The sequence below is a fragment of the Oncorhynchus masou genome, unplaced genomic scaffold (assembly GCF_036934945.1).
Source record: "Oncorhynchus masou masou isolate Uvic2021 unplaced genomic scaffold, UVic_Omas_1.1 unplaced_scaffold_29___fragment_2___debris, whole genome shotgun sequence".
Lineage (NCBI taxonomy): Eukaryota > Metazoa > Chordata > Actinopteri > Salmoniformes > Salmonidae > Oncorhynchus > Oncorhynchus masou.
This window is the reverse complement of record NW_027016548.1, coordinates 190001-213650: the sequence shown is the minus strand read 5'-3', so window position 1 is coordinate 213650 and position 23650 is coordinate 190001. Positions and strand designations below refer to the sequence as shown.

Genomic DNA, 23650 nt, shown 5'->3' with positions numbered 1-23650 from the left:
TTGTAGAGGCATTCCCAAGAAGACTCGATGCTGTAATCGCTGCTAAAGGTGCTTCAACAAAATACTGAGTAAATGGTCTGACTACTTATGTAAATGTTATATTTCAATATATTTTTTATTCACCCTCTGATTAGCACACATACACAATCCATGTCTCAAGTCTTAAAAATAATTCTTTAATCGGTCTCCTCCCCTTTATCTAAACTGATTGACATGGATTGAACACATTTAAAAAAATAAATAATTTTGGGGTCATTATGGGCTATTGTGTGTAGATTGATGAGGGGAAAAAAACTATTTCATCCATTTTAGAATAAGGCTGTAACGTAACAAAAATGTGGAAAAAGTCAAGGGGTCTGAATACTTTCCGAATGCATTTTACACACTGTGGGTACACACAGACACACAGACACACACACACACACACACACACACACACACACACACACACGCACGCACACACGCACGCAGTACAGTGGCTCTTACCTGTTCTGTATGAGGGCGATCACCTGGGAGTAAGTTTTCCCCAGAACACTCTCTCCATTCACCTTCACCAGCCGATCCCCTGCAACACACATACAAGCATATTTAAATCACAGTAGGACCAAACACTGCACAGATATTCAGTGATACACTCTCAATTACAAAAGAAAAAGGGAGCAACCGCCCCCACCCAGACACAGGACACCAGCAGAGGGATATCCTGGTGGGTCAGGTCAGGGAGGGAAGGTCAGGGAGACCCCAAACCCAGACTTCCTGCTGGGGGATGGGTAGGGGATGGCTGAGAGGGGAGTTTGGTAGGCACTGGCGATTTGTGTAGGGAAATATAAAACTATGTGCTTGCAGTAGGTGTTGTGAAGTCGGGAAGGACAAGGTGTCACCTAGGGGTTTGTCGTGTGTTGACATCCCGGATCATAAGCCTGAGGCAAAATGCTTTTATCCGTTTGTGTGTTTGGCAGGAGAAGGGACGAGTCATTCGTTATGTGTTAGTGTGTGGATGTGTTTTGGTGGTGCAAGTGTGTGTGTGTGTTTGAGACTATGCGTATATATTCATATAGGAGTAATGGTTTAGCTTGGCTGGGCTGCAGGGAGAGGAATGCTGCCCAGCTTAGCCTGCAAGACACAACAGGAAATCGTTTGTTGGGTATTTGTCAGTCTGTGTCATTCTGTTCTCATCAGTATCATTACTAATTTCCTAAGACAATAATGCAACTTTAATGTGTGTGTGTTTTTGCTGAACATGGTCTGGTTAGTATCCTTGTTGAATCGTTGTCAGCACCTGACTCCCGCTCCCTCTCATCATCTATGTGTGATCATGTCTGATGCTCTTAGGGTTAATTCCATTGCAAATCAGACAGTTCCTGCACACACTCAATCTCCCGTCCCTCTCGTTCTCTTTCAGAGACATTTTCCTTACCTGTACACAAGCCACCCTGGTGAGCGGGACCTCGCTCTCTCACATTCTTGACAAATATGGTGTCCATTGGCTCCAATCTACTTCTTCCTACATGGAACATGTAGTATGTTACTGTCACTTCATTCTTCAATTGATTAAATAGGAACTGGTGATAACTATTGAATAAATCATTGCCCACTGGGCAAAGACGTCAATTCATCGTCTATTCAATATTGGTTCAACCGAGTCTCTTTGAAATGACGTGGACACAATGTTGATTCAACCAGTGTGAGTCTAGTGGGAATATACGATGCACATCAATATGACGTGAACATAAATACCGCCAATAATCCAATTGAGACTCAATAAAAGGACAACTCTATGCACAGGTCCAAGTGGCTCGAGTGGCGGTGACGTCATCGAGAGACCAGAGTCTAGTGGTGATGGTGTAGACGGAGGGAGGTGACTTACCCTTCCCATTCCCGTTCTCCTCGTCCTGTGAAGACAATGAAAAACCACATCAACACTGATATCCAGGCCCATACAGACAATGTTGCCCAGGGAACAAAGTGCCATGGCAACCTAAACACCTGTTCACAGAAAGTCCACCTCTTTCCAGGAAACCAGAATGACACGGATATTAGGAAGGGTGGAGTTGGGTGAGGAAACAGCCATGACACCTTAAACTAGTGTACAACAGAAGTGTATCTGTGTGCACCACAGACACTGTGCATGAACAAGAGCTCAGGGGACACTCTGAGCGTTTGACAGCTTCCATTCACACTAACAACCGCACGTGCACACCAGAGGAGGCTGGTGGGGGGAGCTGTAGGAGGATGGGCTCATTGTAACGGCTGGAATGGAATAAATGCAACAGAGTCAAACATATCCTCCTCTAGCTCCTCCCAACAGCCTCCTCTGGTGTGCACGTGCGGTTTTTAGTGTGAATGGAAGCTGCCAAACGCTCAGAGTCCCCTAAACTCTCGCTCATGCAGTGTCTGTCTTTTCGCAAAACAAATGGCAGTTCAACCATGTAGCTCTTCTTTTACAAGCTGATTATCATGTGAGGAGTGACTTCACTGGTATCCCAGCCAGGTCTCTCAGACAAACAGACCTGTTCTGGTTCATGAGCACCTAACGTTCAGCACACACACAGCAGAGACACTCAGACGGGTTTGACTGTCTGCAGGTGGTGATGTCATACACAGAGCCAAACACGTGTAGTTGTCTGCGTCAGACAGACGAGGGCAGCACTGAGCACACAGTCTGTCTATCATAGGTATTGTTTGATAGGGTGATAGACTGATGTAGGCGCGCACACGCGCACACACACACACACACACTCACACTGAGCTGAGTGGACAGTTTGGGGTGAGTGAGGGGCAGGGTGGACTGACTGGCTCCTGCCTGGCTTTAGGCAGAGCTGAGTGGGCTCATTCCTGACTCCACAGACAATAGTGTGGGTTTATGGCCAGAGAAAGGAGGGCTGCCGCCCCAGAATAGAGCCAGGAACCAGGGACGCTCCCCAACTGAGCTGACCACCCCTGACTCGACACACGCGGGCCTGGGGTGGGGCTGAGGACCGAGAGATGGAGGTGTACTATCCTCATCTCTACATCTCTCTCAGATTATCTCTCTCCCTGTGGATATAGATGTCGGGTTAGGGACAGCTGTCATGCATGCACTGCTATGTCCGTTAGGACAATTATCAGGCATGTGTCCATGATGAAGGGAGTCACATCATACAGGTCTTTGATGGGGCCCTAATGAGGGGCAGTCACAACTGAGGCCCCTTCAGATGGGTAGGGACAGAGGTCTGGTTTCTCTGTGCCACTCGCTGCCCCTCACAGCAGCATGTGACCCTGGGGATAGGACAGGGCAGGCAGCAGTGGGCCCATTGTCCGTGGTGGTCCTGGTAGAGGGCATGGTACTGTCGGTCCAGGCTGGGGGTAATGTGAGAGTGGTACCAGGCAGGCCAGGACAACAGAGCCTATTGACACTGGGTGTCTCTCAAATGGCACCCTATTCCTTTATAGTGCACTACTTTTAACCAGGGCTCATTGGGCTGTGGTCTAAAGTAGTACACTATATAGGGAATAGGGTCCCATTTTTTTGGAACGCACCCACTGTGTCCTGTCCCTACTGCAGCTGCTGGGTTGGGGGCTGAAGGGGGGAGGGGGTTCATCATAATAGGGCCCTTGTTTCGGCTGGCTGTAACCCCCCCCCTGTCCCCCCTCCCCCGTCCCTCTATTTCACATCTGTAGCTCTGTCTTCCCCCACACCTCAGAGAACAAAACAAAAACACCCACCGGGGAGATTCTTTTTCTGAGGAGATTGTTATCTATGACGCTGAATGGCTGTATAGTTGAGACGGAACATATATTTCAGTAAAACACGGTAGCTGTCCCTGTACCGTTTCTTACAGCAGTGCCCTACTTTTGGAAAAAAGGAAAACGTGAACCAAAAGGCACATGGGCAGTGGAAGCTTTGTCTGTCCACAGACGGTAAAACAGGCTGCCAATGGCACTCTCTCTCTCCTTAAATCGGTCATACAGGAAGGAGTATGGAGGTTGTGTATCACCAGAGTTGCATCCCCTTCTGTCCTTCGCTTGTTTATATCTATCTCTACTTTAATGACAGGGCTCTTCTTATGGTATCCATCTGTTTATGTCCCTAATCTGATTAACTCATATGAGTCTACCCCAACACTTTAATTGGCTATGCTTGTTCAGTCCCTGCATTAAATTGACTATGCTTGGCTCCCCCCCCCCCCCCATTGTGTCCTGATTCTCTTGACCTTACTGCTCCTATGTTCGGATCGACCTATGACCTTCTGCCCTGTGATCTGATTGGTCCCGTCTTACTTCCCCCTTACAGCTCCAGTGATCTGATTGACTCCGCCTAGCTGCCCATGTGATATGATTGGCTCAGTCTTAAAGGGATAATCCATCCTAGAAATGAAATGTGACGTGATACTTCATCAAGATACGGTTCTCATCACTGGAGAGGAGAACCTTTCATAACGTGCACCGTCTCTTTAATATATTTTCTTCCTTCAACTACCATGGCACAAACCTGTTTTCTCCTCTAGTCTCCCTGCGAGTTGCCATAGCAGCCAGACTCGCACAGCTTTCAGCTAGAAAAGCGATCTCTACCAGGTCGAACACGGTGATATTGTAACTCCTAAATAAAGCAACACCTCACGGCACAACGCCTTTCCCCTATTTGACCTCGATAGTTTGTGTGTATGTACTGATATGTAGACTACGTATGCCTCATGTTTAAATGGATGTAGGTCTGTCCTTGAGCTGTTCTTGTCTATTAATGTTCTGTATTATGTCTTGTTTCATGTTTTGTGTGGACCACAGGAAGAATAGCTGCTGCTTTCGCAACAGATAATGGGAATCCTAATAAAATGCCAAAATTGATAGTGCAGTTTGTTTCTGGGATTTTACAACTAGCTACTGTAACTAACTTTACATGCTGATATTGACTTTGGTATTATGGTGTGTAGCAATTTTTTCTAGCTAGCTGCCTAGCTAGCCAGCCAGCCTTTCTGGAGAGAGCATTGCATTATGGGTTTTGTAGGCGACTTGATCTCTGCAGATTTCGACAAGTGTGATTTTTTTTGCTTCCTAATTTGTTATACATTTTTCTTCACAACATATGTTGCGATTAGATATTAGCGTTATTTAACAATGTAAATCATAGGAATTTGTGGATTTGAGTGGATTACTCTTTTTTTAAAGCCCCATGTTGTTGTGACCAGTGGTGGTACCTTGAGGCTGGTGTGCAGGGCAGACTCTGGTGGGTAGACGATGAAGTGGCGCAGCGTGAAGCCGAAGCCCTGTGAGTTCTTCTGGAGTAGTAGCGTCCGGGGGCCTTGCCAGCCAACGCCGACGCCCTCTCCTCGCGCCCCCAACGCAGGCCGAGGGTTGTCGCCTGCCGAGGAGAGCCCATCTCTCCACCCCTTAGCCTGTTGAACAGAGAGAGAATAAAAACATGTGAGACTCAGCTAATATCCCCAAAACAATCACTTATGTCAACCCTCCAACGGTCAACACTCCATTAGTATTTAACCAGTTCCTCCTTCCACCAAGTATTCACAGGAAAAAGTTTCAGAACTTTATGGAACTGGCACTGATCCATACTGGATCTGGAACTGGAACTGATCCATACTATACTTGGAGCCTTAATAACAAGAGAAACCCCAGAGTGACATCACCATTTAATGGGCTGCTGGTTACTTCATTAGAGTCTTCCCCTGCAGGCAGGAATAGGAATGTGTCTGTTTTTGTCCTGGGAGACTGGCGGACAATGTGTGTGTGTGTGTGTGTGTGTGTGTATCCATATGTTTTAATGCTAGTATGGGGAGAGGTGAGCACGGGCCAGGCAGCCTGGCCAGGCAGCCCCCACATGGCACCCAGCAACACAACAATGTCCCATAAACCACTAGGGGGTCCTGGGGGGTTACGACCGCTGTCAGGAAGAGCCCAAGTCTAGACGGTGTGGAGCAGGGGATGGGGGGGGGGGGGGGTTAAGTCCCGAGCACACTCAGGAATGCTCAGGACGGAACTCTAGACAATTAAGGAATGCCTGTAACCAATCAGGTTTGACCTTGGTCAGGTCATAGTGCACCAGAGTGCTGTGAAAGGGTCAGGGTGATTCAGAGTAGATTTCCACTCATTTTCCCCAAAGAAGGCAAATACCAAACATGACAGATACACGCGAGAACTAACACTTTGATGCTGCTGCCACAACCCACATTTCAAACACAACCAGTTGACCAAACAGGGATGGGAGGGAGACACAGCCTTCCTAAATGTAGATTAGCCTGTTTGGTCAAAATACCTATTGACTCTTCTCTATGGAAGTACAGTTACTTAATTGTACCGGTGTCTCTCCTCCTGACTCTCCACTCTGAGGGTGTGTGTGTGTGTGTGTGTGTGTGTGTGTGTGTGTGTGTGTGCGTGCGCGGGTGTGTGTGTGTGTGTGTGTGTGTGTGTGTGTGTGTGTGTGTGTGTGTGTGTGTGTGTGTGTGTGTGTGTGTGTGTGTGTGTGTGTGTGTGTGTGTGCTAGCACTTTATACTCGTACCAGTATAAAATGTTGAAAATGGCAGATTTTGACACTGATATGCGCCTATATTGGAATGCAGTGGCTGTACCGTAACAAGCTATACATGACATCAGAGCCCAGGGTCTCCACTTCATATCGCTTTAAGGGTTTTGACAGACAGACGTTCTGAACTATGTGCGCCACGTGATGAAGTGTCTCCCGCTAATTGGGCAACTTTTGCAGATGTTGTTGTCGTCTGAATGAGGGAAGTGCTGTAAATGAAGAGGTCCCGATGTATTTCGAAAGATGAGAGGTTGAAAGTTATAATAAATACTGTTTTGGCGTCATACAAGCGAGACAAAACACTGCGTAAACAACGGTAATTGTGGGATCGTGGGGATGCAGGGTTGTGTTCCAAAAGAAGAAAAAAAATACAAGTGTACTTGCTCCAGTTCCTCAACAGCACAGCTAAGGAGAGCTTAAAAAAAGCCCCTTATAGTTGAAGACTGTTCTTTGAGTCATAGAAATTGCATTTAAGTGACTTTGGAACTGTGCACACTTTGAAGAGGTGTGTGGTCACTTGGAGACACCAGTTGGTCCTCTCACTCAAACCCTTGTAATCTTATATTGCACCTACCCCACATTCTCTAAGAATACTCTTATCATGTTACTGAATGTAATCAGAGTATTATCAGATTTCGTTATCAACAAATGCGGGGAAAAAGTAAATTTTAAATGTAAAATGCACATAAAATCAATAGTGTAATGTTTGTATTCAGTCTTGTGTCAGACGAACGGTTCTCACCTTTAGCCTAATAATGTTCCCATAATCTCCAAACTTTTCCCTTTTAATTGCTACCATGGTTATGCATATGCTTTTCATATTTCTTCTGTAAAAACATTTCAATGCATCCCTATTCATATAGGTTAGTTCCCATGTGTGTAAGGGGTTAACCCCCAACACAAATCCTATACAGTGGCGTGCGAAAGTATTCACCCCCTTGGCATTTTCCCTATTTTGTTGCCTTACAACCTGGAATTAAAATATATATATTTTTTTTTTGGGGGGGGGGGGTTGTATCATTTGATTTACACAACATACAATATACCTACCACTTTGAAGATGTAAAATATTTTTTTTGTGTGAAGCAAACAAGAAATAAGACAAAAAAAATTAAAACTTGAACGTACATAACCCCCCCCCCCCCCCCAAAGTCAGTATTTTTGTAGAGACACCTTTTGCAGCAATTACAGCTGCATGTCTCTTGGGGTATATGTCTCAATAAGCTTGTCACATCTAGCCACTGAGATTTTTGCCCATTCTTCAACAAAAAACTGCTCCAGCTCCTTCAAGTTGGATGGGTTCCGCTGGTGTACAACCATCTTTAAGTCATACCACAGATTCTCAATTGGATTGAGGTCTGGGCTTTGACTAGGCCATTCCAAGACATTTCATGTTTCCTCTTAAACCACTCGAGTGTTGCTTTAGCAGTATGCTTAGAGTCATTGTCCTGCTGGAAGGTGAACCTCCGTCCCAGTCTCAAATTTCTTGAAGATTGAAACAGGTTATCCTCAAGAATTTCCTTTTCATTTTTTAATAATGGATTTAAATGGTGCTCCGTGGGATGTTCAAAGTTTCAGATATTTTTATTATAACCCAACCCCAATCTGTACTTCTCCACAACTTTGTCCCTGACCTGTTTGGAGAGCTCCTTGGTCTTCATGGTGCCACTTGCTTGGTGGTGCCCCTTGCTTAGTGGTGTTGCAGAATCTGGGGCCTTACAGAACAGGTGTATATATACTGAGATCATGTGACAGATTATGTGACACTTAGATTGTACACAGGTGAACATTATTCTACTAATTATGTGACTTCTTAATGTAATTGGTTGCACCAGATATTATTTAGGGGCTTCATAGCAAAGGGGGTGAATGGATATGCACGCAACACTTTTCCGTTAATTTTTGGGGGGAATTGTTTTAAACAAGTTATTTTTTTACTTTCACTTCACCAATTTGGACTATTTTGTCTGTGTCCATGACAAGTTTAAATTACAGGTTGCAATGCAAGAAAATAGGAAAAATGCCAAGGGGGGTGAATACTTTTGGAAGGTACTGTATTTCCCTTCCTGTGCCCCCTCCCCCCTCCACACACTCTGACCTCGCGGGGCCAATCACCCGGCCCGCTCAACAACAGGAAGTGGCAGGCTGGGGACAGGAAATATGGCACCGTAGAGGAGGGATAACCAGGCATACAGAGCACCCAGAAATACAAAACCACAGGGGGTCAGCTCTCTCTCTCAATATCCCTTGTGTCTACAATACAGTACCTCTCTCCTCTGTTCTTCCTTCCATTCTACCGCTCTCCCTTCTCCTCCCTTCCACCATCACCACATATACATTCTTGCCATATGATCCAGCTGGAGTGACCTTTACAACACATCCTCTCTTTGTCCTCCTCTCCTCTTTCCCGCTCGATGCACAGCTCTCCATATAGCCGCTAATGTAACCTTGTTCTCACCATCTCACAATGCCCAAGACATTCTCACATGAACAGACGAGAGGCATGAGAATAACATGAGAATAACAAGAGAGAACGTTTAAATGAGAGATGCATGAAAGTGAGGGGGAGGGAAGACAAGGGAGGAAAATAAAGGGAGAGTGAAAATGAAAGAGTAGGCTTAAGATCTGAAGAGAGAAAGAAAGAGACGAGCCAGAGGGAATTCCACAGAGGGAGCGGTTGGATTGAGACATGTTGAAACACATACTGACGGGGACTGGCAAGGAGTGGGGTGAGGAGAGCGAGGGAAGAAGAGAATGATAGAGAGAGAGGGAAGGAGCGAGTGGAGAGGAATGGAGTGAGAGCAGGCTGGGCCAAGTCCGAGACAGGTTCCAGCACGCTGGTTTTAACCGCACAGCCCCTCCCGGCGCTCGGAATACCAAACCCTGTGATTACCCCAAACACACAGAGACTGGAGCTCTGGGCCAGAGATTATTCTTCCCACTGCCTGTCAGCCTGCCTGCCTGTCCCTGAGTGTGTGGGACGTCTGTGACTGCCTGGCTATTCTCCACTACACCCCCCCCCCCCCCGACCCCACTAGTCTCCATCTAACTACAGTAGGTTACACTCCAGACTCTAGGTTACACTCCAGACATGAGATCTAACAACATTGGTTAAACTTACATCTGTCTCTCAGCTTATGTAAAACCAGACTGTATTTAGGCTACACCTGATAGTCTAGTCTGGACTCTCCTTTCCATGGCCACTCTCTCACCAATCTTCTAGATGAGGAAACCTTTCTCCAGTCTAGCCAATCCAAAAGGGGAACATTTGGCATTTCAGACGACTGGCATTTCACTCTGCAGTTCTCTGAAATGCTTAGATATCTCAAATCAAAGTGTATTGGCCGTGTACACAGCTCTGCAGATGCTATCGCAAATGCTTGTGCTTCTAGCGCCAACAGTGCAGTAATACCTAGCAATAATACTGAAATACACAATTAATTCAGAAAAATAAAGAAATGAAGATATCAGAATGAGCAATGTCAGCAACAAGATTATAAATATATATACACATATGTATACAAATGTACTGCATATACATCGAGTGGTGTGTAAAGACAGTATGGACAGTATATGAACAGAACATGTGTGTACAGCAGTAGTTCTATATTAGTTATATCTAGGACAAGCTCACATGAATAGGCTAATCGTGATATGCAAATTAAGCAATATGGAGCCCAGCCACATGCCATTAATTAGGCTAATTATCACATCTACAGGCACCATAATGAAAACCCCTATTAAAATGCCACATGGGGCCCCCAGGAAATCATACACAATATTTCCCATCATTCCTATTAGTCTATATAACCACATCCACGTTGTTTTCTATTGTGGTGGGTAGCAGACAGGTGTCCAACTCTCCACGACATCAAATCAAACATTATTAGTCACATGCGCCGAATACAACAGGTGTGGTAGACCTTACAGTGAAATGCTTACTTACGAGCCCCTAACCAACAATGTAGTTAAAAAAATACGGATAAGAATAAGAAATAAAAGGAACAAGTCATTAAAGAGCAGCAGTAAAATACAATAGCGAGGTTATATACAGGGGAAACCGGTACGAGTCAAAGCGCGGGGGCACCGATTAGTTGGGGTAATATGTACATGTAGGTAGAGTTATTAAAGTGACTATGCATAGATGATAACAACAGAGAGTAGCAGCGGTGTAAAAGAGGGGGGGGGGGGGTCAGATAGTCTGGGTAGCCATTTGATTAGGTGTTCAGGAGTCTTATGGCGTGGGGGTTGAAGATGTTTAGAAGCCCCTTGGACCTAGATTTGGCACTCCGGTACCGCTTGCCGTGCGGTAGCAGAGAGAACAGTCTATGACTAGGGTGGCTGGAGTCTTTGACACTTTTTAGGGCCTTCCTCTGACGCAGCCTGGTATAGAGGGACTGGATGGCAGGAAGCTTGGCCACAGTGACGTACTGGGCCGTTCGTACTACCCTCTGTAGTGCCTTGTGGTCGGAGGCCGAGCAGTTGCCATACCAGGCAGTGATGCAACCAGTCAGGATGCTCTCAATGGTGCAGCTGTAGAACCCTTTGAGGATCTGAGGCCTTGCAGTCATGAGTGAACCGGGAGTACAAGAGGGGACTGGGCACGCACCCCTGAGGGGACCTTGTGTTGAGGATCAACGTGGCGGATATGTTGTTACATACCCTTACCACCTGGGGGGCGGCCCATCAGGAAATCCAGGATGCAGTTGCAGAGGGAGGTGTTTAGTCCCTGGGTCCTTAGCTTATTGATGAGCTCTGAGGTCACTATGGTGTTGAACGCTGAGCTGTAGTCAATGAACAGCATTCTCACATAGGTGTTTGTTTTGTCCAGGTGGGAAAGGGCAGTGTGGAGTGCAGTAGCGATTGCATCATCTATGGATCTGTTGGTGTGGTATGCAAACTGGAGTGGGTCTAGGGTTTCTGGGATGATGTTGTTAATGTGAGCCATGTTCGTATGAACCACTACATCACCAGCCTAACGATGACACGGTTATGAAGTGATTATTAAGCTATATAATTAGTTCAGAGTGATTGAAATTGTTGGTGAAGGGAAGGAATGCACAAACACACACTGGCGCCCGGCGCTAGTGCCACTGGGGGAACAATGGTCTTTCAAACAGCTGAGAGCTGCATCCCGTTTGAAAAGTGGAGCTTTACAGAGAGGTTACAAACGCTGACATGCTTTTAATCCAGAGACCCACTGTCCGCTCCGTAGCACTGGTCTGAGACCAGGACGGATGATCAATAGTTCTTCCTGGTCAGATCAGGTCGTCAGGAAGAATCCAGGGACGCGACCACATCATCTACTGTATATCAAAGGCCCTCCCACCTGTATCGCTGTCTCTCCTCCGGCTCCTCTCCAAGCCGGAATGCATCCTAGTTCCAACTAACATGACAGCCAACGTCTGACTGTTTGTCGGTACAGACGAAAGGCCGGCCGCACCACGACAGCCTCTTTAAGCACAAACAGCATATCACAATAGAGGATAAACGGTCATTCAGCATACCTGATGCACAGCTTCAAGAACAACGTCTCTGTCTTTTACACAACCGCCTGAATTCCTCCGTCTGTGTGTTGTGTGTGTGCGTGTGTGTGTGTGTGTGTGTGTGTGTGTGTGTGTGTTTTGTTTGCTCAAGAACCTGTCCGAGCCCTCCGTCAGATCAAGTCAGTTGATGTCACATCAGTTAAACAGGGTTTTCTCCTTGAGCAACTCCGCTGAATATGAATCTCCAGTAACACATACACCCCCCCCATCCTCCCAAAAACCGTCTCTAACCTCCACCCCCAGGGGGAAATAGGTAGGACTGGAGAGGCCGAGGCTAGCACAACTTAACTATCTGTATAAGTATCTTCTTATTGTTTGCCTAACCTGAGCTTTTAGTCTACGCTGAACAAAAACATAAAACGCATCATGTAATGTGTTAGTCCCATGTCTGTAATAAAGCCATTTTGTGGGGGAGGGGGGGGGGGCATATTCTGATTGGCTGGGCCTAGCTGCCAGGTGAACTGTAGCTCAGTGAAATCATTGAAATTGTTGCGTGCTGCATTTTGTATTTTTGTTCAGCATACATCCACAGATCCTAACCATAATAACCCAAACGTTCCTTAAAGGCCCACACTCAGTGGCATACAGGCAACAGTAAAGTCTAACAGGCTACTGGCTGTATCAAAATGTGTCTAGTCCCGTCAGAGAGAGATACTGAGAGTGATGCGCTTTAAGGCCTCACCAACCTGACCATTAGAGCAACATTAGAATGACATCATCGCTGTGGCATTTCACTGGCCTTAGCCACATACTGTTGCACTGGTGTTACTATCCTGGTCAACACAATTACAGAGGGAGATGGCTGAGATTCCAGGACTGATGCTGTGCACATTACTGGTGTTACTATCCTGGTCAACACAATTACAGAGGGAGATGGCTGAGATTCCAGGACTGATGCTGTGCACATTACTGGTGTTACTATCCTGGTCAACACAATTACAGAGGGAGATGGCTGAGATTCCAGGACTGATGCTGTGCACATTACTGGTGTTACTATCCTGGTCAACACAATTACAGAGGGAGATGGCTGAGATTCCAGGACTGATGCTGTGCACATTACTGGTGTTACTATCCTGGTCAACACAATTACAGAGGGAGATGGCTGAGATTCCAGGACTGATGCTGTGCACATTACTGGTGTTACTATCCTGGTCAACACAATTACAGAGGGAGATGGCTGAGATTCCAGGACTGATGCTGTGCACATTACTGGTGTTACTATCCTGGTCAACACAATTACAGAGGGAGATGGCTGAGATTCCAGGACTGATGCTGTGCACATTACTGGTGTTACTATCCTGGTCAACACAATTACAGAGGGAGATGGCTGAGATTCCAGGACTGATGCTGTGCACATTACTGGTGTTACTATCCTGGTCAACACAATTACAGAGGGAGATGGCTGAGATTCCAGGACTGATGCTGTGCACATTACTGGTGTTACTATCCTGGTCAACACAATTACAGAGGGAGATGGCTGAGATTCCAGGACTGATGCTGTGCACATTACTGGTGTTACTATCCTGGTCAACACAATTACAGAGGGAGATGGCTGAGATTCCAGGACTGATGCTGTGCACATTACTGGTGTTACTATCCTGGTCAACACAATTACAGAGGGAGATGGCTGAGATTCCAGGACTGATGCTGTGCACATTACTGGTGTTACTATCCTGGTCAACACAATTACAGAGGGAGATGGCTGAGATTCCAGGACTGATGCTGTGCACATTACTGGTGTTACTATCCTGGTCAACACAATTACAGAGGGAGATGGCTGAGATTCCAGGACTGATGCTGTGCACATTACTGGTGTTACTATCCTGGTCAACACAATTACAGAGGGAGATGGCTGAGATTCCAGGACTGATGCTGTGCACATTACTGGTGTTACTATCCTGGTCAACACAATTACAGAGGGAGATGGCTGAGATTCCAGGACTGATGCTGTGCACATTACTGGTGTTACTATCCTGGTCAACACAATTACAGAGGGAGATGGCTGAGATTCCAGGACTGATGCTGTGCACATTACTGGTGTTACTATCCTGGTCAACACAATTACAGAGGGAGATGGCTGAGATTCCAGGACTGATGCTGTCCACAGTATTGCGAGAGGCCATTACTGTACACAGACAGTGTGTTTACGCCAGCTGTGTCCATATACTATAGCCTGGCCGCTCTTTCCCCTGCCTGCCCACATTCCCCAAGCCGCCATCTCTCAACTGTGTGTCTGAGAGAGAGACATAGAGAAAGAGCAAACACACACTGCGCTTCAACACACACACACACACACACACACACACACACACACACACACACACACACACACACACACACACACACACACACACACACACACACACACACACACACACACACACACACACTAAATGAGTGCACATGGATGAGAGATGCCCTGAATTCTGCAGGCCTGGAGGGCGCATTGCCCCCCCCCCCCCTCTAACTGCCACATAACAACCCCCTTCGCCTGCCTTAACTCACTAATTAGTACCGCCCCTCCTGGGGGAAGAGGGCAACACAACTATAGCTGATGCTTAATGATTACCGCATTATTGCCGCTCACATTCAGCATCACACTGCCATAGACACCAGTGGAGGCTGCTGTGGGGAGGACAGCTCTTAATAACGTCTGGAACGGAGCGAACGGAATGGCATCCAACACATGGAAACCACTCATTCCGTTCCAGCCGTTGCCACGAGCCCGTCTTCCCCAATTACGGTGCCACCAACCTCCTTTGACAGACATCGAGAAAACACATTAGGAGAAGCTCTCTCTCGCTGACACACAAACACACAAGCAAGCATACACACTGCGCAATTAGCAAAACACCAGTTCCACATAACGCTATGGACTGAGATTCTGAGGTAGACCCACAAACCTCCACCTTTACAGACTCCCTGCCCACAGGTGTGGTGGGCACTGGGCACAGTCCTTACCCTGGGCTGGTGAGAACGTTGCAGGGCCCTGCTGGTGCAGACGTGCCCATTGCCGACCAGGACTGGCCTCATGGTGGGGGGCGAAGGTGAGGGCAAGGGGGCACCACGCAGCACTGCCAACCAGATGCAGCGAGGCTCGGCGGCACTACAGTCCACCCCTACGGGATTCTGGAAGCACCACTCTGACTCAGCTGGCAGAGCAGGGTAGGGGGGCATAGCCGCCGGCATTGGAGTGCAGAGATTACCCGACACGGGCCGACCTGATGCCAACATGGGCCACACACACACACACGAGGGGGCAAAGTCTTGACACTATCGCACAAACACGCTATTTTACAGTAAACGACGCAGGTGTCAGAGTAACACATGCATCCTCTCTGGCCGTCCTACTGTCAGCACCAATCCATGGAGATAAAACAAGCAGTGAAAGCAGAAACCAAGAGGGCTGAGTAGCTCTTCAGATGGGCCAAGATCATCCCTGAAGAAAAAAATCCCAAAAGTTCCAACCAGTTCAGTCTAGTCCCCTGTTCTCCTCTGCGTTCCTCTCATCCCAATGCTGGCACGTCTCCAAAGATACCTGCTTTTAGTCCCATATCCCAGTCTCAAACTCCTGACCTCCAAGGACGTAAAGGAGCTTTCCAAGGCACACACACTCACACACGCTCACACACACGCTGGCGGGGGCCGTGGTGGGGCGTCCTGTGCCCTGAGAGGATATCAAAGAAGTCCTGGAAAGCAGATGTACGCCGGAGTGTGTGTGGTAGCAGAGAGGTCTGGTTTCCCTACAGACAGACAGACATACGGTCTGACTGACTGACTGACAAAGCGACTGACAGACTAACTGACTCCTCTCTCAGCACAGCAGTGTCCTGTCCAGCGGTGTTCAGCAGGACACAAAGCCACTGTGTCTGTCATCCCCCCTAACACACAAACTGTCACAGCTAGAGGGCTGGCTCCTCTGTCTCTCCTCCCTCCCTCTCTCGCTCTCTCTCTTTGTCTCTCTCTTCCTGACTCTCTCTCTCTCTCTCTCTCTTTCCTCCTTTTGTCAGCCTCCAGCTCGTTGTCCGGCTTCACTTCTACCAATTATTCCTTCGTTCCGTCTCTGTCCCTCGTTCACGCTCTCACTCCTCTGTTCCCTCCTTTCTGCCCTCCGCTCCGTGGGATCCATTCCAATCTGTCACTCAAAATCCACTTTTCTGACAGAGAGCCAAAAACACACACAACATCCAACATGTACAATGTGAACACTGAGGGCCGGGCCCCCGACACCGTGCTCCACTCTTGAAGTCCGGATGGAGTTTTCAACTGTAGGCTGATGGTGTGGTCGGCCTAAATTCAACAGCAGGTCCCTGTGGCTCTGTCCTGCCCTGTGATTGTAGAGGGAGTTGAGTGGCGCTTGGCGTATGTGTGAAAGAGACACAGGCACAGTGACACCACTATGATCCCGGCACTCAACTCACACACAACAACCCCCCCACCTCCCGCCGCTCCACCACTGTACCCACCCACACGGTTTCTCTCTCCTGTTCTTTCCTGTTCTCGCCCTCTCCAGCAAAATCGAGAGGAATGGGATAAAGTTGAGCAGACGCAGTGGAACAACTGCGAGAGCAGAACGAGAGAGAGAGAGGGAGCGCAACAGGCTGCCGTTTCACTCCAGCAGCCCCGTCGCCAGCCAGGCAGACCAGAATAAAACAGCAGCAATTGAACATTAATTTGACACTGACCCCCCCCCCTCACGCCAAGTCATGAATTCACACATACAAACACTAAAACAAACAGTGACACACACACACACACACACACACACACACACACACACACACACACACACACACACACACACACACACACACACAGCAGAGTTCTCACCAAACATCCAGGGGTCCTGGGTGTGTGTGAAAGTGTCATGCAGGTGACCATGGTGAGTCGGACAGAGCTAAGGCTTCATGATCCTCTCTCTAGAGACGCACTCCACAGACCTGTTACTGATGAGGTTGGACTGGTTTCACCTGCTGCCATACAAGCAGGGCAAGCACCAACACGACCACAACACCTGAACACACACATAGTACACACACTCTCTAAAACACACACACACACACCGTGCCCTCCAGGCACACACAGAAAATACACTTTGCAGGCTCACCTAGTGTATGTTGAAATACCATGTGTTTGATGTATTTGATACCATTCCAACCTATTTCGCGCTCCAGCCATTACCACCCGTCCTCCCCAATTAAGGTGCTACCAACCGCCTGTGATAAACACCCACCAGCTATACCCAATACGAATGAGCAGATGTACAAACTGTACTATACACAAACACACTACACAGAAGGGAACGCTCCTTCCACACACAGACATACACATGGCCCGTTGAGTCACACACGTGTATAAATACACTTGCTGGGGTGTAATTACGCTCTCATAAAGACTTAAGTTCTATTGGTTGTGGACTGTGCTGTGGGCTGTGCTGTGACCGTGGGCTGTGACTGTGAGGGGTTGTGTTCAGCCTATGGTCAGACCGGAGGTTTGGGTTCTAACAGACCGCCAAGCAGAACCCGCCCAGGACCGGATGGAGAGACACCGGGACCAGATCACTCAGGGGGGACGTCCCATTCAGAAAAAGACCACAGATGGAAGCTTCAGAGGGGGACGGGCCTTGATAGGGGACACTGTGTGTATGACATCATAAGCTGGCACCACCCGACGATGAGCCTTCCTGGTTCAATCAATGAAAACGATCTGCTTATCACAAGCGCAGCGTTGAGAAAGACTCACATTGAGTTTTGCCGTGGAGTTTTGCCAATAACAGACAAGCACAATTGGGGAAAGATCCCGGTCTCTCCCCCTCTAGTGACCTGCAGCCATGTTTACAAAAACAGGAGGAGGAGAAGTAAGCAACAAAAGAGCGGAGAGAAAAGGTGTTGAGTTTCAGTTCACATGGAGGACAAAGGAGTCACACACCGTGCGCTGTCACAAAACCACCGTTGCCTCCAGTGACCCATGCTGGCTGCTGATTGGCAGAGACATGTCCATACACGAGCACAGGTTTAAAAAAGAATAATAATAATAATTTAACCTTTTTTAAACTAGGCAAGTCAGTTTTAAGAACAAATTCTTTGTTACAATGACAGCCTACCCCGGCCAAACCCGGACGATGTTGGGCCAAATGTGCACCGCCCTATGAGACTCCCAATCACGGCCGGATGTGATACAGCCTGGATTCGGACCGGGAATTGTAGTGACGGCTCTTGCACTGAGATACAGTGCCTTAGACCGCTGCGCCACTCGGGAGCCTGCTACCTTGTGGTTGGATGAGGCCTAAACACCACCAGGTCCTGAACATTACATCCTAAACAATCCTCATCCCGGGAGAAAGTGAACACCTGTCTGTCTGTGGCTCAACGTCACCGCAACCTCTCATCCGCCCCTAAAGTCCTGAGATCAAAGAGTGTGAGATTCAAACGGCACACGCCGCTAATCTCTGGAGAGACGCCATACTGCTCGCCTCTTGCCCCCACCCTACCATACCATACCGCCGCCCCGGTCCCTCGCCCTCCCTGCCATGCACACCATCGAGAGAGAGAGAGAGAGAGAGAGAGAGAGAGAGCGGGTCGGGCAGTTGATCTGCACCTCTGCTCACAGACAGATTAGCTGGTAGATAATCCCCTTCATAGTGACGCCAACACCACCGGCCAGCAGATTAACTAACACAGCCTGATGGAGACACAGCCTGATGGAGACACAGTCCACTCCCATTCTTCACTGACTGATTGAGAACCACCAGCCATAATAACCCTCATACACACAGCTAGCTGAGCAAGACATCAGGCAGGATCTATATCAGAGAGATGCAGTGGTGTAAAGTACTTAAGTAAAACTACTTTAAAGTACTACTTAAGTCGTTTTGGAGGGTATTTCTATTTTTGACAACTTTTATTTCCGTACATTCCTAAAGAAAATATTGTACTTTTTACTCCATACATTTTCCCTGACAACCCCAAAGTACAAGTTACATTTTGAATGCTTAGCAGGACAGGAAAATTGTGAAATTCACACACTTAACAATAGAACTGTCAACAGAACTGTCACGCCTTTTTATTTATTTCTCTATTTGGTTAGGTCAGGGTGTGATTTGGGTGGGCATTCTAGTTTTCTATTTCTTTGTTGGCCGGCTATGGTTCCCAATCAGAGGCAGCTGTCTATCGTTATCTCTGATTGGGAATCATACTTAAGCAGCCTGTTTCCCACCCGAGTTTGTGGGATGTTGTTTTTGCACAGTAGCTGTATTAGCCCTGCACAACTTTATGTTCGTTTTTTCCCCTTTGCTGTTTGTGGTGTTCATTCTAATAAAATACGATGAACACTTTCCACGCTGCGCTTTGGTCTCCTTCCGACGACGGATGTAACAGAACATCCCATCACCAAAGGACCGAGCAGCGTGGCCAGGAGGAGCAGGGATCCTGGGCCCGGGAAGAAAGTGAGTGGAGGACATCATGGACATGGGAGGAGAGAGGTGCTGGAGTTGAGAACGCTGCAGAGCGGGCGTGCTGAGGAGCGTGACACCAGTCCGGTGTCATGTGCACCTGTTTCATGCATCTGGCCTCCAGTGCGCCTCCCCAGTCCGATGCGTCCTGTGTCTCCTCCGCGCACTCGCCCTGGGGTGTGTGTCACCGTTCAGGCACCATGTTATGCGATTCTATGCACCGTGTCTCCTGTGCGCCTTCACAGCCCAGTGCGTCCTGTGCCAGCGCCCGCATTTGCCGGGCTAAAATGAGCGTCCAGCCAGGACGGGTTGTGTCTGCTCTACGCTCCAGACCTCCAGTGCGCCTCCACAGTCCAGTAAGTCCTGTGCCTCCTCCCTGCACTCGCCCTGAGGTACGTGTCATCAGCCCGGTGCCACCTGTACCGGTCCCACGCATCAGGCCTCCAGTGCGCCTCCACAGTCCACAGCTTCCGGCGACAGTTCCCAGTCCAGAGCTTCCGGGGACGTTCCCAGTCCAGAGCTTCCAGGGACGTTCCCAGTCCAGAGCTTCCGGCGACAGTTCCCAGTCCAGAGCTTCCGGCGACAGTCCCCAGTCCAGAGCTTCCGGGGACGTTCCCAGTCCAGAGCTTCCGGCGACAGTCCCCAGTCCAGAGCTTCCGGCGACAGTCCCCAGTCCAGAGCTTCCGGCGATCTTCCCCAGTCCAGAGCTTCCGGCGACAGTCCCCAGTCCAGAGCTTCCGGGGACGTTCCCAGTCCAGAGCTTCCGGGGACGTTCCCAGTCCAGAGCTTCCGGGGACGTTCCCAGTCCAGAGCTTCCGGGGACGTTCCCAGTCCAGAGCTTCCGGGGACGTTCCCAGTCCAGAGCTTCCGGGGACGTTCCCAGTCCAGAGCTTCCGGGGACGTTCCCAGTCCAGAGCTTCCGGCGACAGTTCCGAGTCCAGAGCTTCCGGCGACAGTCCCCAGTCCAGAGCTTTCTGGGACGTTCCCAGTCCAGAGCTTCCGGCGACAGTCCCCAGTCCAGAGCTTCCGGCGACAGTCCCCAGTCCAGAGCTTCCGGCGACAGTCCCCAGTCCAGAGCTTCCGGCGACAGTCCCCAGTCCAGAGCTTCCGGCGACAGTCCCCAGTCCAGAGCTTCCGGCGACAGTCCCCAGTCCAGAGCTTCCGGGGACGTTCCCAGTCCAGAGCTTCCGGGGACGTTCCCAGTCCAGAGCTTCCGGGGACGTTCCCAGTCCAGAGCTTCCGGGGACAGTTCCCAGTCCAGAGCTTCCGGGGACGTTCCCAGTCCAGAGCTTCCGGGGACGTTCCCAGTCCAGAGCTTCCGGGGACGTTCCCAGTCCAGAGCTTCCGGGGACGTTCCCAGTCCAGAGCTTCCGGGGACGTTCCCAGTCCAGAGCTTCCGGCGACGTTCCCAGTCCAGAGCTTCCGGCGACAGTTCCCAGTCCAGAGCTTCCGGCGACAGTCCCCAGTCCAGAGCTTACGGGGACGTTCCCAGTCCAGAGCTTCCAGCGACATGGTGCCGTCCGCTTTGCTGAATATAAGGAATTTGTAATGATTTATACTTTTACTTTTGATACTTAAGTATATTTTAGCAATAAAATGTACTTTTGGTACTTAAGTATATGTCAAACCAAACACTTTTAGTAGTATTTTACTGGGTGACTTTCACTTTTACTTGAGTAACTTTCTTTTACTCAAGTATGACAACTGGGTACTTTTTCCACCACTGGAGAGATACAGAGAGACATCAACTGTGTGTGTGTGTGTGTGTGTGTGTGTATGTGTGTGTGTGTGTGTGTGTGTGTGTGTGTGTGTGTGTGTGTGTGTGTGTGTGTGTGTGTGTGTGTGTGTGTGTGTTTTTAGAGCGAGAGTGAGACGCTCTGTGTCAGTGGGAGATCGGTGTGATCAAACAAGTGACTACGCAGACATAACAGGGGATGTTTTCAGTCAACACAGACAATGAGACAAGAGCTTAACAAGTAGAAACTAGGGTCACTGAGGACAAGGTGGCTATGATGGACAGTATAGTGTGTATGGGCACTGTGTGCGTGTGTGGTGGGTTTTCCCTCTAAGTCTATGTTTCCAGGTCAGAGTCATGGCCAGCCCAGAGGAATCCACCAAACACACACACACAGACAAACAGAAATCAGAGTAATCTCCACAGGATGTGGTTTTCCCAGGGAATGGCCATCGACCACATCTCTCACACACACACTACACACACACACACTCACTCTACACAACCTTTCACTGTCACTATAACTCATTGTGCGTAGCTAGAGACACATATAGTAAGCACAGTGAAAACGAGAGGAAGAGAGAACGAGGGAGGCTGGCTGACTCTGCCCATCAGTCCAGAAAACATTAGATAGCAGAACAGCCTAGACAGACGACCATTACTCCCAGCAGTGGATCCTATGAAAAGCAGTGGATGGATAGAAAAGGGCCGGTCTCTTTTTAAGCAGGTTAATTTTAACTCTAATCTCCTGCAAATCCACGACACATAGAGAGGACAAAGGCTGAGAGTCCGCAGGGCACAGTTACAGATCTCTGACCACTAGAGGGCAGACATACCACGCAGCTCAATGGCAGATGTGTACGGCACGGGACGGGGACACGGGGCTGTGAGAACAGAGTGGAAACCCACACACAGTTAGTTCTACTGTAGTAGGATGGCTGTGTCATCATAGGGGTTTCAGTGCAGGGGTTGGATGTGCTTGGAAAAGATGGTGTTAGTCTGAAGGTGTGAGGTAATGTACAGGATGTAAGCACTGGTCTACAGTCAGTTTTTGGTCCCCCTTCTAATGGTTATGGCTAGGGCTGGGGCAAGGCACTCTGACGGGAGATCAGGGGTGAGGCCACACCTGTTGTGAGGAGGAAAGAGTTGTAGGAGGACCAGTGGCAGGAGGAGTTGGGTGAAACAATAGCGGGGTCGTGTTACCTCCCCCTCCCCCCTCTACACAGCTGAGAGGAGCAGGGTGGTCCCTCCCCGCCTGGCCCTGTCTGACTGCATGACTGTCTGACTGACACAACACGCCCCATTTCTCCAGCAGACTGGAAACAAACAAATCAGACCCACCTGACTCTCGACCTCCCCCCACAGGAACGCAGACAACACATTATGGATGTATTCTACGCGTGTGTGTGTGTGTGTGTGTGTGTGTGTGTGTGTGTGTGTGTGTGTGTGTGACCTCATGCTGTTCTGCCTAACCATGTGAGACCATGTGAGTTCTAACGTGGGCCAACCCCAGACTGATCCATACTCTCACAGACACACCCATCCGACCCGGACTCCCCCTACTCATACAAACAATGACACATATTCCAACACACACCACCACATGCACACATTGACACATATACAGCGATTACAGGGACCATTGCACTACTGGGGTGAGACACATAGCGGAGGATGATTGGCTGAGTTGGGAGCTCAGAGAGAGCTGATTGGCTGAATGTGGATATTGGTGGGATACAAGGAGGTGGGTGTGTCCAATATATCTTTCAGTGAACATTCATCAGCCCACTAATGCCCCAGGGGGACATGGGATACATGAGTCAGCCAGCCAGCCTGAAACCTAGCAGGCCAGAGAGCGAGAGAGGAAGAGAAATGAGATAAAGATTATAAATACAACCCATATTTATGTTGATTTAATTTCCCTACTTGCACATTGTTACAACACTGTACATAGCCATAATAACATTTTAAATGTTTCCATTCCTTTGAAAGAATGAGGGGAGTGAGAAAGAAAGAGAGAGAGATGTTGGAAAGGGTTAAAACTGTGAGAAAGCGTACTATGAGGGATAAACATGAAGGCAGAGAGAGAGATGGAAAGCAGAAACAAAAGATGGAGAAGTAGTAGGCAGATGGAGAGCAGAATGAGACAGATATGATCACACACACACACACACACACACACACACACACACACACACACACACACACACACACACACACACACACACACACACACACACACACACACACACACACACACACACACACACAGGGCATTAATATCCCTAAATATGGAGTTAGCCTGTGGCTGGGTTTGTTAAGTATAACCTTCAGTGTGGTCAGAATTCCTCCACTGACTGTAAGATGGAAGATGCCTGCATGAGGGGTAGGGGCTGGAAGAGCT

The 23650-nt window shown here is 48.6% G+C and overlaps 1 protein-coding gene across 1 annotated transcript in view; it reads right to left on the bottom strand.

Moving 5' to 3' along the window:
- Positions 1 to 16489, bottom strand: part of LOC135538723 (rho GTPase-activating protein 23-like) — a 46506-nt gene extending 30017 nt beyond the window's left edge. The window contains 5 exon segments of the mRNA XM_064964627.1: positions 487 to 565; positions 1418 to 1504; positions 1868 to 1892; positions 5175 to 5372; positions 15023 to 16489. Coding sequence (XP_064820699.1) covers positions 487 to 565; positions 1418 to 1504; positions 1868 to 1892; positions 5175 to 5372; positions 15023 to 15295 — 662 coding nt within the window. The 5' untranslated portion in view covers positions 15296 to 16489.
- Between the last annotated feature and the right edge of the window lie 7161 nt (positions 16490 to 23650).